General features: G+C 43.7%; 1 protein-coding gene across 11 annotated transcripts in view; it reads left to right on the top strand.

The window, feature by feature from the left end:
• Positions 1 to 16,738, top strand: part of CSMD2 (CUB and Sushi multiple domains 2) — a 481,761-nt gene that overhangs the window by 307,016 nt on the left and 158,007 nt on the right. For 10 of the 11 annotated variants that reach the window (XM_083453238.1, XM_083453235.1, XM_083453240.1 and 7 more), the window contains one exon: positions 4,651 to 4,833. The exons of the other annotated variant lie outside the window; for it this stretch is intronic. In XM_083453238.1, the coding sequence (XP_083309364.1) occupies positions 4,651 to 4,833 (183 nt within the window). The remainder of the gene's footprint in view (positions 1 to 4,650; positions 4,834 to 16,738) is intronic. 11 annotated transcript variants of the gene reach the window in all.

Genomic DNA, 16,738 nt, shown 5'->3' with positions numbered 1-16,738 from the left:
TTGGCGGTTCAAATCCCGTTGCTCTGTCCCAGCTCCTGCCAACCTAGCAGTTCGAAAACATACCAGCGCAAGTAGATAAATAGGTATTGCTGCTGTGGGGATGTAAATGGCATTTCCATGCACTCTGGCTTCTGTCATGGTGTTCCATTGTTCCAGAAGCTGTTTAGTCATGCTGGCCACATGACCCGGAAAACTGTCTGAGGACAAACACCACAACCCCATAGTCGCCTTTGGCTGGACTTACCTTTACTTTTTTACCTGTTCTGTCAGAGAAGAGGGAAACTCTGGTAGGACAGCACTCAGGGAAGTCTCATCAGCAGTGTTCCATTAGTAGCAGAGACTAAAACAAGGTGTTCCAAGAGAGGCTGAGGATCCAGGTACACCCTCAAAAATAACCTGAAACTAGGGGCATTCCAGAGCTCACAATTGGGAACTTCAGAGTGTAGCCAGTACCAGCAGTGCTTGAAGTCAGTGCTGATTAGCCCTGACGTCAAACAAACCCTGCTTTAATTTTTACCTGCCCCACACCTGTAGTCACATTTGATGTGAGGTGTGGAGCAGATGTATTGGGGAAAGCATACTCACAGGCCCATTTAGTGCCAGAGTTTTCCTCCTGCTGGCTTAGGAGATCATAGCGTTGTTTGGTGTTTGCCATTTGGGCAAGCCTGGCCACTTATCAAAGTTTCCCACAGGAGTTGGGGGGAGTTCTTCAGCATTTAGTAGCTCAGAGTTCCTGATGAATAAACAGTTAATCATCTTTTTAATGTCCTGTGTTTGGTTTTTAGCTATGGTGGGGCAGGGGCAGGTCAGAAATCAGCCTGTTTGAAAGCCTGTGTCCTTGACGTATTATCAGCAGTGACAAAATTGAAAACAACAAATTGTTCTATTTTCACCACCTATGAAGCATGTCTCTGCCTTGGTTATTTGGCAGAGAGTCCAACCTGCATCAGTGCCTTTCCAAAGACAGTTTAGCAGTGGGAAAATATCATTGCTATTCAGCCTGCATCAAAACAGGAGCTGGATTAATGCAAATCATGGATTATGTAATTTTCTCTGTAAGGAAGGTGTCACAAAAGATGTTTCAAATTTGCTATCAAAAACTGAAGGAGAAGAAGGAGGAGAAAACCAAGAGAAACATTTAGTTTAGTTTAGTTTTTAAAAGAAAGGGCAATGAAAGCAAGGTGGTTGATCACAGACGAAGGAGATAAAAAAAGGCCAGAGAAAGTGGAAAATGGGAATAAAGTGACACTGATTAATAGCAGGAAAGTACTGGAGAAGGTATGAAAGGGAGAAACTGCTGGTGTTAATAGCAAGAGGGAGAAATGAAATTCTTTAGAAATGAAATGGTGTGTAAGCAGATAACTGGGACTGGGGGATGACTGCACATAGGCAATATTCCTGGATTCAGAATGCTATTTATCTCCCCAAGGCTTGTATATGTGTTTTGCCTTGGTTTTAGAAATGAGAGAATCTTTTACGCTAGGTTTGGGGTTTGTTTGTTTTTGTATCGGTATATAAACTTTATAAAATAAATAAAGTAAATGAGATGATCCTGTGATGGTCATGCAACACAAAACACGCATACACACACACACACTTTTTCTCTCTTCCATCATGCTTCTGCAAAAGAGCTGACACCCTGCATCTCTTCACACTTTGATTTGACATTTAATTTAGTAAAAATGAGCCAGCCAGCTCCTCAGATCTGCTTGAGATTTTTCAGGGGACAGGGTGTGTGTGTATACAAGAAGTCATGGGGAGGGGGGGAATCTTTAAACCAATCCAGGAGCTTGGAGGCCCAGCATATGACATGCTCAGCCCACCAGCCATCTCCCCACCCCTCAATCCATCATATTCAGCAATACAACACATTAATCAAAAGAGTTCCTTTCCCCACCTGCCTCTTGCTTTTTCCCTTCCACCTGTAGTTATTCTGATCAGTGTGACCACATTCGGAATACCGTGTGCAGTTCTGGTTACCTCAGTGCGGAAACGATACTGTAGAGTTGAGTAAGGTTCAGTAAAGGGCATGCATAATGAACAAGGAACAACACTCCTATGAGCAAATATTACAGCATTTGGGACTTTTTAGTGGTGACATGATAGAAAAATATGCATGGTGCAAAGAAAGCAGAAGGAAGATTGTTTCTCTCCTTCTCTCATAACACTAACTCATGGACATCCAGGGAAACTGAATGTTGGGAGTTTCACACAGAGTTAAACTATGGAACTCACTCCCACAGGAGACAGTGGTGGCCAACTTGAATGTCTTTAAAAGAGGATTTGATGAAGTCATGGAGGATAAGGCTATCAATGGCTGCTAGCCATGATGGCTGTGCACTGCCTCCGCACCCAGAGGTAATAATGCTTCCAAATCCATTTGCTGGAAACCACGGGAGGAGAGAGTTTTGTTGTTCTTAGATCCTGCTTGTGGGTATCCCAGAGATGGCTGGTTGGCCATTGTGAGAACAGGAGGCTGGACTAGATGGACCATTGCCCTCATCCAGCAGAGTCTTATGTTCTTGCGATTGCAGGAGCCTTTTGAGAAATCACAGCTCTGATGGTTCTGCAAGCCTGTCCTAGTAGGGGTGTTCACATGTCACGCTCTGTGTATATACAGTAGGTGTACACAGTCATTGAACTGTAGAAATCAAGAAGTGTGGATATGCTTGTGTACAAGCTGTTATCAAGGCATGAGGGCTGGGGGGACCTCTCTGTTTGATTTGAAAAGTTCAAGTTTGACAGACGCTTGCAGTTCAGTGTTGAGTACGAGCTTGGACAGTGCCAGTGGCATCACTGTTGCTTAGCCTCATCAGTGTGTGAAACTCTGCAGGATCCGAAGCTCTTCCATGTTAGGTGAGCAGAGCGGGGAGAGTGCAAGAGACACAGAATTTACACTGAGCAATCAAGACTGGATGAGGAAGGGTTAGGTGGGATTAATCAGAGGAGCATTGGGAGTGGTTTACAAAAAGTGTTGCTGAAGACAAGGGATGTAAGAAGGCAGCCGTTTCCATTCCCACCTGTATTTCATAATGGCTGGAGCTGTTTCCACTCTGCTGCCATTCTCTTTCCACAGGAAGACACTTTATCTGGCTTACTGTTCACTATGGCAAACTTTAATGTAATTAGTAACTTCAAGGCACCTGCATGGGAGTCAGTTCCTGGGGCTCAGGTTCCTTAACACACACCCAATAAAATATTTGAGGGGGCCAGCCCCACCCCAGTTGATGGGCATTGTCATTCGAATGGTGTGTGCTGTGTCATGTGATCAAGTATGTGAGACAGGGCTTACATTCCCTCCCCCAAAATATTTTATTCAAGTTGGCACCCCTGGGCCAACTGGTAAAGGGAATTGCCTTGATTAGCAGAACCAGGTATGCTACTTTAAGCCAGTTCACACAATCATAATTTTTAAGGTGGAAAAGTCACTGCAAGAGAAACCCACCAGCGCCACAGTTCCCTGTATTGACATGATAAAAGTTACTCAATGGAAAAACTGGGACAGAGGAAGCATAGGTGAATTGCACTTCCTCACCATTACTTCTGTGCTGCTTATTTTCATGCTCAAAATGGCTCTGAGCTTTGGAAAATTCTCTTAGCAAAGTGACTTTTCACATAGTTCATACAGCCATGTTCATAAAATGAAATAAATATTCAGTTCCCCTGCAGGGAATACAAAAATGCTGCCTAGGAAATGTTTCCTCCCTCTCTAATTAAACATCCAAATGCATTTGAGGTGATGACAATAGTGGCTTAAAGTGGGCCAGTTAGGAAGGCAGATAGAATGAGATGAACTCTGAAAATAGATCCAAATGTATTTTTAGCAATTAATCTGGCAAAATACCACTTACACTATTTGGCCCAGTTTTATAGGTGTTCTGGTCCTAGTCATTCTCTCTCTCTCTCTCTCTCTCTCTCTCTCTCTCTCTCTCTCTCTCTGCATGTGTGTGTGTGCTGGGCTGGGCTGAGGATTAGCAAGCAGTTCATTCAGATGCTGGCATTTCTCTCTTTGCTGCTATCCCCCCCCCCATTCTGTATCTAGAAGAAAAACTTACAGGAGACACTGGGAAACAGCCTGTATATGATTGCAGGGAACTTCCCCTTCATCCTACACTTTGAGCTGCATTGTTTCAGAGAAGATTTGAGCCACTCCCCCCCCCCCCAAAAAAACCTTTAGATCTAAAAACTTGCTTTTTATACCAAGGAGTGGCAAGCCAACAGCCCAGAGGCTGCTAAGATCACGTCACTCTTGCCTTTCCCAGCTCCTAAAGTTGCCTTCCACATCAGATTGGAAACACGATGTTCTGCAACACTTCTAAATTGCCAGACTCATTTCCCAGGAAGAGGAGCAATGAGGACAGAAGGGGGCAACAAGGTCGTGGAACTGCAGGAGTCAAGCACATTCTTCTATAGAAGTGTTGGCTGCCACTTGAAAATTAGAAGTGTCCCCCAAATTATTATTTAAACAAGGAAAACAAGCCAGAGTTCCCTAGTTTAATCACAAGTGGTGGTGTTCTTTGTTGTGCTTAAAAAAGAATGTTCCTAGCTTTGCAAGAATAAAATCCAGGGATTGTAAAAAGAAATTGCACCCCGGTTTTCTTTTGCCCTCCCCACTTCTCTTCCTGTCTCTTTCTTTTTGTGTTTTTTCAGAAATCGACCAGGGGAGTTGTGGAGATCCAGGAGTGCCAGCCTACGGCAAGAGACAAGGGTCAACCTTTCGCCACGGGGACTCGTTGACGTTTGAATGCCAGCCTGCATTTGAACTGAAAGGACAGAAAACAATCACTTGTCAAAAGAGTAGCCAGTGGTCCTCTCAGAAACCAATCTGTGTTTGTAAGTCAGAGAGAAGGAATGCAGCCTTGAGCCATTTGTGAGGGATGGCAAAGGAGCCGTCGACATTGCACATTTTGGAAATGGGTTATTATGTGGGATATTGAGAAATTGAGGTTTTGGTTCTTTGTTTAATGCAATAACTCTGGGAACATTTTTGAGCAGGTTGAGGGAGGGAGTGAACCTGCAGGCTGCATCTTGAACAAGTAGGTCAACTGGGGGGCGGGGGGCGGGGAATGCTTCAAAGACTCAGCAGTTTAGATTCTCAGCAGCCCATGCATAGATTGTCTGTGGGGGTGTCAAAACCTCAAAGTTCAGCAATGACACAGACATGGAGGCTGAGTGGGTCTGGGGAGGGAGTGGACCCAAGCCCACCATCCAGACTGTGCCACCTTGATAATAAGAAACAATGCTACTATGTGGAGGGGCCATTTCATACAACATCTGATCCTTGCCATGTCGTAAGACCATCAACCCCATTTGCTCCTGAGACAATCAGGTGTCCTGGTCTGAGTCTGAATCACACCTGAGAGCCTGGTTGAATGTTGCATTCATGTCAACAGAGGTTGCTTGTTGAAAACAGAGAAGGTTGAACAACAGTCTGCTTGCCCTTAACATGAGTTGGAATCTCTCAGACACTGAAACTCCTGTGGAAAGTGATCAATAGTCATTGGGAATGCTGATGCCTTCCTTATTCCAACCCACCCCATGCCTGCTTACTTCCTCTTTCTCCCCCACTGCCCCCAGTCTGTCCTTGTCCAAGGCTTGGCATGGGGACCATATTGGAGGCCAGGCAGGTGTCATCTCCTTGGATGGATCATACCCACTGCATGTATGAGCTTGCAGGCTTCCCATAGTCATTTGGTTGTCCGCTATGAGAACAGCATGCTGAACTAGAGTGGCCCCCTTTGGTTTGATCCATGCAGCTGGGCTCTTCTTGAATTCTTATGTCCACCTAGCTTCCTTCATTCTTCCTCCCAGAGTGATAGAAGATGCAGCTGGCATCCTGATGTGGTGGCAGCTAGTTACACCCTGGATTTGGGACATTCATCTCCCCATCTTTGGCCATTAACATTTTGTGCTGGGTGTGTGAGATAGGAATTGTGATCCCAAGCAGAAGTAGGCTCCACGACACCAAGATCCTTGCTATATTTCATATCAAGAATTTCATAGAATTGTAGAGCTGGAAGGAACCACATGGGTCATTAGCCCAACTGCATGGTCACAAGGCCAGGTAGCCCCATTCCATCCAAAGAGCTGCCCTAGTGCTGCCTGGCTGGCATTGAGACTGTGTGAGAGTAGAATTAGGTCAGGCAGAGCACTTGTACTGGGCTTTACTTTCCATCTTGATTCTCCTTTTAGGGGCTGAGTTGAGGCATTCACCTAACGTAAGGCCTGCCTTAGTTCCTTGTGAAATCCTTAGCTGAAATTTCTGAGCTTCTCCTCAAAAAATAGCCATAGGCAAAGTAATTTTACTCATGCAGCTTAATTTGGGGACATACACAGCATATCACTGACGCTCACAATTATTGATTGTCAAACATTATAGAGAACAGAGCATTATACTGGGGAGGGGAGGCTGAATCTATTAATATGTTGCATGTAAAACTGCTGTGGAAACTTTCTGTTAGCATTTGGGGCTGTCTTCCTTCTGGGCATGTTTCCATACAGGAAAACTGGTGGGCACCACACAAATGTGCACACCCCACAACCAAACAAGTCTTGCCACCTATTCAATTGGCTTGAATTGTATGCAACTTTCAAGCCTAATTTCAGTAGAAAGAGGAGACCCTTTGGGCTCCTGTAAAGGCCTCTGTGCTTGGGGTGGGTGACAGGTTGGTGACCCCTAGTTTAATTTATTCATTTAACTAGTGCAGTTGAAATCTCTGTGTGCTTTTAGATCCAGAGTTGGTGGAGTTTGTTTTGGTATGTTTTGGCTTGGTTTCCGGATCATCCTGGATTATTTTCTGATGGTTCAGTAGTTAGATATGAAGCAGTTCAGGGGGAGGCTTAGAGATGGTAGGAAGGAGTCCATGCAAATGTTTGATCAGGAATTACAGCAAAATTGATCAATGTATTAATGAAGAAATCAGCTGTATCTTCCTCTGCTCTTGATACCCTTTTGCATGAGATGCCACCAGTGAAGGCTTGCTCATCGTTCTAAATGCCATTGTTAGAATGGGGCACTGCCCAACCAAACTCAGTCTGTTCCCAGTTAACCCCCACCTGCCTGTCTTCTTTCTTACGGTCAATCCAGGGGGTGGAGCTGACTGTCAGCTTCCTCCTCCTCAGTCTCAGTGTTGCCTTTGTGAGATTCAATGGGTAGGACAACTAAAGCTAGAATTAGTTGTCTGTACCTGTCATTGGTTCTGGCTCTGCCACTCATTTGCTCTGGCTCCACCCACCATTGGCCTGACTGCCTTGTCCCCCACCAGTCCCAATGGTTAGCAGCCACCACTGCACATGATACCTGATTGTACATGAGGCTGACCTGTAGCTCTGTAGTTGTGATTCAATATTGAGAATAAGAAGTAGAAGTAGATTGGTGGTGGTGGGAATTTGGAGGAGTAGCAAAGAGAGTGAAATGTTTAAAAGTGTAAATAAATGCCTATGTGTGTGTTATAACATGGGAACATGGTACATTTATCTTGCATCATTTTGTCATATGTAGCTTCTCCATATTTTATCATCTGAATAGCTCTGGAACAGTTTATGGACTGCTTCGGGCTATGTTTGTTCCACAAACCTTCTAAAGTTCATGAGCAGGATTGGATCTGAGCCAAGGAGTGTCACAAATGATCTGGTTCTTTACAGGCTGAAGATTTGGGGAACACTTCCATGACATTACATGGACCCTTAATGTCTTGGGAAATGTGCTGAGTAGAACTAAGGGTTTCTTTCAAGCCCACAGATGGGATCAGAAGGTCAGCCAGATAACCAGGAAGCCTGTGGTACCTTCAGTGACAGCTTTGAGCACCCTGCTGTGTCTTGCTTAGCCCCCACCCCCACTTATTCTGCTGTCCAGGCATCTGTAGTCACTTCCCAGGACTGGCAAGACAGTGGCGTCTTCATCAGGTGGGGAATGGTAGTTCGGTCCATCTGGATTTCCAACCCAAACTTACCCACAAAGCTAGATCTGACGCTGTATAATAAAATGAGTGGCAGCCTTACAACTTGGGGGCCGCATGGGTGTGTGGTGATCATATGCAGCTGACTTTGGGGGAAGAAAAGGGTAAAACATATTACGATTGTGAGGAAGAGGTCCAGGGTCTCAGCTGGCAAGGGGGTGCACGTGCTAGGACTAGTGGCATTGCTTGTGGGCCCTGAAGTCACTGGGAATGGCAGGGGAGAGGGGAGGGTTTCCCTAGTATTAAACACTGTGGTGGTATCTGCTTATCATTTTATGTGCATATTGCAAGGGAATGTGGGTGGGAAGCAGTGTGTGTGTGTGTGTGTGTGTGTGTGTTCAGCCACTAACTCCCAAATTGCAATGAACTTGTCTCAGCTGAGAGGGAAGGTGGGGTGACAGCTAGAGTTGTGAGCCCCACTGTCATCATCTTGCCCAGGTGTTCACAAGTCTGCTTTTCCTTGTTGCCATGTTCTCTTAAGCAATCAGCAAATATTGATGAATCAAAAGAAAGGTAGTGATCACTTCATCCTTCTATGGTGGAACTGCATTTGACTGATTTGTCCATGATTAATGCTCTGCGTTTGGCTGCATGATAGGCCACAACTATCTCATGCCTGCACACTCAACAAGAAATAAGCTTGGTTGTCTTAATTGGCTAAGATCCTTGTTTAGGTCTTTAAGTTGTTGTTCTGCTAGAATTTGTAGTCTGTTGGAATTTGTGCATCCACTTAACTTTGCAACCGAAGTGGGAACTCCCATTTCCAATCCAAAATGTGGCTCTTGTGATAATAGCATCATGATTGTAATATTTATTTATTTGTTTTTGTTTGTTTGTTTGTTTAGTATTCCGTGAATAGCTGTGATGTGAAAGGTACATATGATGTTGCTTTCTACCTTGAGCTCACATAGGATTCTGGCTTTCCTGGGAGGATATTGTCTCTGGGTTAACTGCACGTTACATGAAGCCTATGGCTCTCACTGCTCTGTGTCCCTTTGCTCCCTGCCTTCTTGGTAACCTCTTTGTGAATAAGTATAATGTGTGATGTAACACTGATTGCTGAGCGCAGATGCTGAGCAACAACCCATAAAGACAAGCAGCAAAGTGTCATGATTCCACACCATATGTTGATGTTTACCTAGACATTATAAGGCATACTGCTTCTGAACATAGAGTTTCTAGAGGAATTCACATGTCAGGATCTCTGATTTGGTCAACAAACCCTTATATGATGTTTGTGTTTAGTTACTTTGGTGATGTAACTTGGGGACTGGTGTGGAGTTTTTTTCACTATTGACCCCATCTATCAACCTCTGAGGGGAGTTTCCTAAATTTGTTCAGTTTCCATCTACTGTATTTTAATTTTGGTTGGCTGCCCTCACTGTAATTGTTCTTTCTTTTTAACCTCACAATTATTTTGAAGCCTCTATGAGGACTAGTTAGTTAGAAACTGAATACATAAATATGGAAATGTGTGGTGAATGTGAATGGTTAGGAACCTGGGATGAACAGCATTCAAGAAATGGAAGAAGCTATATTACCTATCTCTGAAATGGAACTAAAATGTCAGCAAAATCAGAGTTTGACATACAGCTCTAATCCTGGTCATTTGCAGCTTAGGGAAAAATCATTAACTTCTTGATGCTTGGACCTGCTGTTCAGATTAGAGTTGCCCCCAGACTGTCACTGTTTGGTAGGAAGGATTAAATAGTGTACTTGGAAATTTAGGTTTGTGTAATTAAAGTGGATTAAACTGTTCAGGCACAGCAAATTTACTTTTTAAAAAATGAACATGGGGGAGTGGCTAACTTTTGAGCCTAATGGTGGAACAACCCCTCCAGTTACAATGGGACATCTAAGGCAACATGACATTTATTTCCACTTTCACATTTCAAAAACTACATTCCCAGCAACGTGATGTTAGAGACTTTGTGTCCCCAAATGTATGCTAGATAAACTTGACTTACAGGAAGAAGTTGTGGGAGAGTACTCAGAGCTGTCGGATGAAGCCTCTTGACTCTGACATGAAGAGCAGAGGTTGCCACTCACAAAAGAGCACAAAACAATCCTCACAATGGAGGAGGCCCAAGAAGCAAATGAGTATGTCATTAAAATTAGCAGACTTTTCCTTGGACTGGGCAACCACCTTGTTATCGCTCAAATAAAAAAAATAAAAATGGAAACATTGAAGAATCTGATTTTGAACATTTCCAAAATGGCAAATGAGACTCTTAGTCAGTCAGTTGGAGAGACAAGTCCTGCAAGTGGCAACTGATGGCCTGGCATTAAAATTTATTTGCACCCTTGTAATCGTCATACAGTCTGGGATCAGTGTAACATAAATGCATACCTTTCCAAGGTTAAATTAAAGGAGCTGTCTGACGAGCAGATAGAACTTCTGAGCTGCCCTGAAACTTGGGAGGAGGTGTTGGAAGTGATCCAAAAGCTCAAATCTGGGAAATCCCCAGAGACTGATGACTTCATGGTGGAATACTACAAAGCTTAAGAAGAAGAACGGTTGCCGTGCTTGTTTAAACTGTTTTATTTTATTTTGGATGGGAGCAAAAATCCACTGATGTGGCACAACTCCAAACTGTTATTATTGTTCAAACCCAGAGCTCTGGACTCCTATCACCTTAATAAATGTGGATGTGAAATTACTTACTGCCATTATGTTAAAGTGCCCTATCAAACTGGCATCATGCCCTGCAGGAAAATTTAGTAAGGTAATAAACCTTATCAATGAAGTCAACTCTACCTGCTCCTCTGCAGCGTTGGCCTCATAGGGCACCAAATTCTGAATTTGACAGAATTCAGTGGAACTTCCTAAGTCTACTACTTTCCAAAATGTGGTTGTGGTTGAAGTTCCTCCATGTGATGCAATTACTCCACTCCAAATCCCATGCAATGATCTCCATTAATGGGACGATGCTTCAGCAATCAAGGTAGCCCTCTCTCACCCTTGCCATTTGCTCTGAAGGGGGTGATGCTTTGTGGAGCAGACCATAAGGTAAATATGTTTGTGACTAACATGCTATTAATGTTGCAAAAGCCCAGACAAGCCCTGAAACCACTAAAATCACAGCTCAGTATGTTTTATCATATAGCAGGACTGGAATCCAATACGCTAAATGTGTTGTCCTCTCAATTAACATGTCCCAGCCCAAATACAAGTGGCCATTCACTGCATCTGCTTTTACTCCAACCCATTTTTTTGTGTTGTTCTTGTTGTTTTAAAAAAATACTTAGGTCTAATTCTTATTTCAGACCCTAATCAATTGTCAGAGCAAAAGTTTGGCCACCTGCGTAAATAAATCTTGGCAGAATTAAAAAGGTGGAGCCGTCTTAATTTGCCTCAGCTGCATCACAGCAGTAAAAATGTCTATTTTGCCAGGTTTCTGGATGTATTCCAAGTGATTCCCATCCCTGCTCCCAAAGCAAGTTTTAAACATTGCCAAAAACTGTTAAACAGTTTGTGTCCCAGGGAAAGAGATGCAGGGCAAGCCTCACTACGCTTTATGGACCCAGCACGGAGGGGGGCGGGCTGGGTGTTCCCCATTGAAGTCCTACTAGAATGCATTCCAAGTCAAACACTTAATTCCACTCATCAGAGTCTCTCTGGAGACCCCTTGGGTACAGCTTGAGCTCTCTCCCTCCACACCATCCATTAGAGCACTTCCCTTTCTGTGGTTCTCCAGGGGAGCAGTGAGGGAAACGAATAACTCTTAAGAACAACTTTCTGCCTTGGAGGGAGAGGAGCTCCGTGTTGGTCCTGGGTGTATCCTCCCCCTTACCCCACTGCTTGAACATCCCACATTTAGTCATTTAGATAAATATCAGCAATTGTGGGCCCGAGAATCCAATGAGGTATATAGAATTCATGATCTAATGCATAAAAGGCCAAGCCACCAAGAATGAGGATCTAAGAGGACAGCAAGACGGGCTGCCAGTTACATGGTTCCAGCTGACCCAGGCATGCTTACGCCCTCTGACTCCTTATGCACTAGATCAAATTTAAGAAATAGAGAAGTGGCCTCAGTGATGTAATGTATACTCATAGATCACACCTTGGGCACCTCTGATGGTTTTCACCAGGTCTGGGAGGGAGACCTTGAGATACAAATTGATGGACATAAGTTGAAAGGGGTGTGGTCCTGCCCCCCCAGGTGGTTAAGATAACCTTTGTGCACCTGCAGTTGGTGCCCCTCAAGGTCCTTCTCCGATGGCACTGGACCAGTGTGGCTCTCCAGATTAAACAAAACCCTATCCCCTTTGTGCTAGAAGGACTGCAGGGGACATGCTTCATTTTGTTCATGTGCTGTGGACCTGCAACAAAGCGCAAAAAAGGGGGGCATGGATTTTTGCCATTGCCTCTTCTGTTATGGCCGAAGTATTGAAACTTGATCTATCCCTAGCCCTGCTATCACTGCAAATGACAAAAATCCAGAGATCAAGCACACAGACCTGGTGTTCTTTTTTGTTAACAGTGCAATTGGTTGTTGCCTATCATTGGAAATCTGACTCAGAGCTCCTGATGGAAGCCTGGATAAATAGCATCTCAGACGTAGCTCTTTTGAATAGCCTCATGCAGCACAGAAGGATGACAAGAGGATTATCTAAGAGGGATAGGTTTGAGAAGATTTTGTTTCCATTATTCTCTGTCTCCCTGGCTTCCCAAGCCCCCGTGTGGAGAGGTTGTGTAAGTAGCCCACTGGCTATGATGACCTGACCTTCGGGTACTTTCCATGTTTATGAGCAGATCATTTTTGCTATCACCTTAATTAATTCTTCACTTCTTCCTATGCTGGGATTCACCCAATATTCCATAAAACTGGAAAAACTTCGTATAGTTCCATGTGTTGTTTGCATTGTTGTGTTAAAATAATAATAAAAATTGCTGGGGGGGTGCAGTGACAGGCAGATTCACTAAAATATGTGGTATAATGATTGATCGACAGGAAGATGTATAATCATCATTTAAACAAAACAGAATGGATGCTCAGTAAAGAACAGACATTGTGTAACCTCCATGCAAGCTTTGTGTAAGTGGGCAGCCAGATTAATTCTTCTTGGTTTGTTGATTTGGTTTCCCTGCTGTGTGCTTCTGTTGTATCATCTTCTTTGGCTATTGTATTGGTTTTATTTCTGAGCCATCATATAGCTTTTTTGGATCAATAGGCAGGATATTAACTTTCTTTTTTGTAAAAAAAAAAAAGAGGAGAGGATATCCACCGAGAATACTGACAGCCTCTGCATATTATTTGTGTCTAGAATTATCTGTTTCATTTACAGTTAACTCTCTGTGTCCAGATGTTGCCTGGTGTTTTACCTCCATGGAAAACAGGAGCGATTCATGTTCATTCCACCCTCTAAGGGCATTTTCACACCTGAGTTTTTAAATTTGCTTGGGCTTCAATAATGTTGCGTGAATTTACAATATCTGTCAGCTAGCACAGCACTCGGGAACCCTGGGTTCTCTAGATGTTACTGAAGTACAAGTCCCAACAGCCCTCACAACCACGGCCAGGGATGATGGGATTTGTATCTCAGCAACACCTGGAGACCACAGGTTTCCCAAACCTGAGCTAGAAACTTCACTTTCCTGTTTCATTTTGCATTAGCCACAGTTACCCATGATGCAGTAGGCACCTGAGAGGCCTAAATTCACTTTTTAGATTTAAGTGGGGGACTATTTTTAATTGCCATTTTTTAACAGCTGTAAAAGTTTTTCTCCCCTTCTGAAGTCTCGTTTCTCTGCTAATCCTCCTCTTAGCCCTTCCTCCTGTGTGCCAAAATGGATTCTTTCTCGTGCATTAATTTTGCAACCCTTAGTAGTAATTACCTGTTCTTGTTAATCCCATATTGCCTTATTATACCTGCTGAATGATCCCAGGCCCCCATCATAAACAGGCTGCTTTCTGAATGTCTAGCCTCTTGTGCTCACTGCCCCATGTATGCTTTCAGGATTATAAGAGGGGAATTCAAACTGTGATCAATGGCTTTCTCCTCGCAATGTTTCCAGAGTCACTATATAATTTCCTGTTAACTATGATGAGCTTTACATTCAGCTAAAAATTAACCTGTCACTTGACTATTGCTTTCTTTCCCAACTTTCCTTCTCTCGCTTCTTCCTTCCCATAATGCACAACTTCATACAGAGCCCCAGAATGGCAAATTGGAGAAATGAGTGATGGGAAACAAAACAGTGGTGGTTATGCTCTGCCTCCACAGCTGGGAGGCAATAATGCTTCTGAATACCACTTTCTGGAGTTTTGCTCTTGTGCTCGGGTGCTGCTTTGGGGCTTCCCAGAGGCATTTGGTTGGCCACTGTGACAACAAGATGGTGGACTAGATGGGACATTGGCCTCATCCAGCCGCTCTTCTCACATTCTTAACATATCTTCTCTTGGGTTTTTGGTAACAGGCGTGGCATATTGTTTAGCAAAGGAACCAAGATAATGGAATTGTCTCCAAAGTCATCTCAGTTATATTTGATCAGCATAAGCTGGAGCCTAGTTTCAGCCTCCTCTTGATTTACCTTGAGTTTGTGGGAAAGGTGTAGCCATTGCTAGACCTGTGGAGTCACAACCTGGAAGCAGAAGTCAGAGTCAGTCACAGGAGATGCTACTGTTGCCCGGAATAAATCTGATCTTGACATGGTTGCTTTTCTAGCCCTTCCAGTTTAAGGGGAGTCAGTGACTAGACTGCATGAGTTGAATTGCATCAAAGTGTGGTAACATTTTGCCCGTCCATGAAACACTCTGACCTGTAGCCTCTGGTTTCTCACTCCAAAGGGACAGAGGCAGACAGATCCTGGTTCTATGTCAACGTAAGTTTCTGCTTTTCCACAGTCTAGCTGTGTCCATTCAGGGTATTTTTCTGTCAGCAATGGCAGATATGGGATGCCCAACCCACAGCCATTCCATTAGGCTGCCGCAGAGGAAGAGAAGGGCCTGCAGACCCCAATGCACTGGCCCTACTGAGAGATCAGCTCTTTTTGGCTCCTCTTTCTGAGCAGTTTCCATCCCAGCTTGTCACTACCAGTGCCTGAGTTTGCTTTTTTCCTTCTCTGACCTCATCCCTTCATCCTTTTGTATTGTGTCTTTTAGATTGTAAGCCTGAGGGCAGGAACTATCTTGGTTTAAAATAAGAAGAAGGATTGAATTGAAAGGTTATGCTACTACTGAATAACAAATCTGCTAATGGTGTGTGTGTGTGTGTGTGTGTGTGTGTTGTAGTTTCCCTCAGGAGCAGAAAAATGGTGGATGCTCACGACACCTGTATGTAACATCTGTTAATTTGGGAAATCTCTTTGTAGGAATCTGTTGAGTACAAATATTACATAACATTGTGCTGAGGTTGTTTATCTGTTTATTTATTTCCATTTCTGAATTGCATCCTATGAAACATCTCAAAACAATTAAACAATAAAAAAACCTTTCCTTGTAATTTGCCAAGTTCCACTAAGGAATTGAGGAGTAATTGCCTGCCTGTTGTTTTATGGGTTGCTGTATTTTAAAAAGAGTTTGTGGATTCTGCTTTGAACTTCAGGAGAGAACTGCAGAAGGAATATGTAGTGGATTAACCTCCCGCAGGTTTGTGCCAAATCCCCTTAAGCCTAGTTACATTTGCTGATGTCCTGAAAAATAAACTGCCTGCTGCAAAGAGCAGTCCAATAAATTGTAAGCAGAGCATTTCTAGAATGAGTGGGTGGGTATGTGAATATATTTGTGACCACATGCATGCCCAACACATTCTTCTGTTTACTGTACAAGTTCAAACATCGGGGCTGTTCAGACTTCATCATCTTGAGAATCTTATCTTTCATTGGTTCATTGGAATGCAGATTATAAATCCTAATTGTTGCAAAGGTAATCTTGACCTTTTCCCCCCTCCCCCTCCTCCTCCCACTTTCCTCTCCACCCCCCTTGTAAATCAATTATTTCATTTTATTGCAATTTTGTGTATTATGCTTCCTCTTTTCGGCTGAAGATTGTGTACGTGAGCTTTTCCTATTTTATCATCACAACAGCTCCGGAAAGTAGGTTATTCTGTACTATGAGCTGCATACATTGAAGGTATAAATTAACAAAACCTGGTTGAGTCTGATAGTAACTGGCCCAAAGACACACACAAACACACACAAAAAGAGAACTTCATGCAGGAGTTTGAACTCAGATCTAAACAACCTCAGAGTACAAGCATTTTATCAACTAATCTCCAACAGCAGTGGCAAACTTTGGGCTCTTAAATTTCAGAGGTGCCTTGTGTGATGCTTAAATTTGGTGCCCTTCCTTATCCCACAGCACTGCTGTGGTGCCTCCTGCAGCGCAGTGCCCAGTGCTGCCACACCAGTCATGCCACCCTAAAACTGCCTCTGCCAACAGGATAAAACAGCTGGATCTTGCCTAGGATGCACATGGAGGTGGGTTTTAGAATGGCTAATCAGAAAAGGGTTAGAGCCCAGGTGGCTTAGCTTTGACCCTTCAAATGTTGCTGGACTATAACTCCCACCACTCATGATTATTAGCCATACTGGCTGGAGCTGATGGGAGTTGGAGTCCAACAACTTCTTTAGGGCCACAGCTTAATCACTGCTAGGTGAGAGGTTACGGGTTATCGAGTTGGGATTGGAGGGGAGAAGGTGCAGATAAGTGTGCTCTACTCATCGTGTGTTCTTCACTGTTACGTCATGGAAGGATGGTCTTGGGGATATGTATTGCATTGTCACCTTTCATCTGTTGGTCCCTTCATAAGACTGTCCTCCATCAGAATTGCAC

This window comes from Podarcis tiliguerta (genome assembly GCF_965153285.1).
Source record: "Podarcis tiliguerta genome assembly, chromosome: 8".
Classification (NCBI taxonomy): domain Eukaryota; kingdom Metazoa; phylum Chordata; class Lepidosauria; order Squamata; family Lacertidae; genus Podarcis; species Podarcis tiliguerta.
The sequence above is the reverse complement of the archived record's forward strand: the minus strand, read 5'-3'. Positions and strand labels throughout refer to the sequence as shown.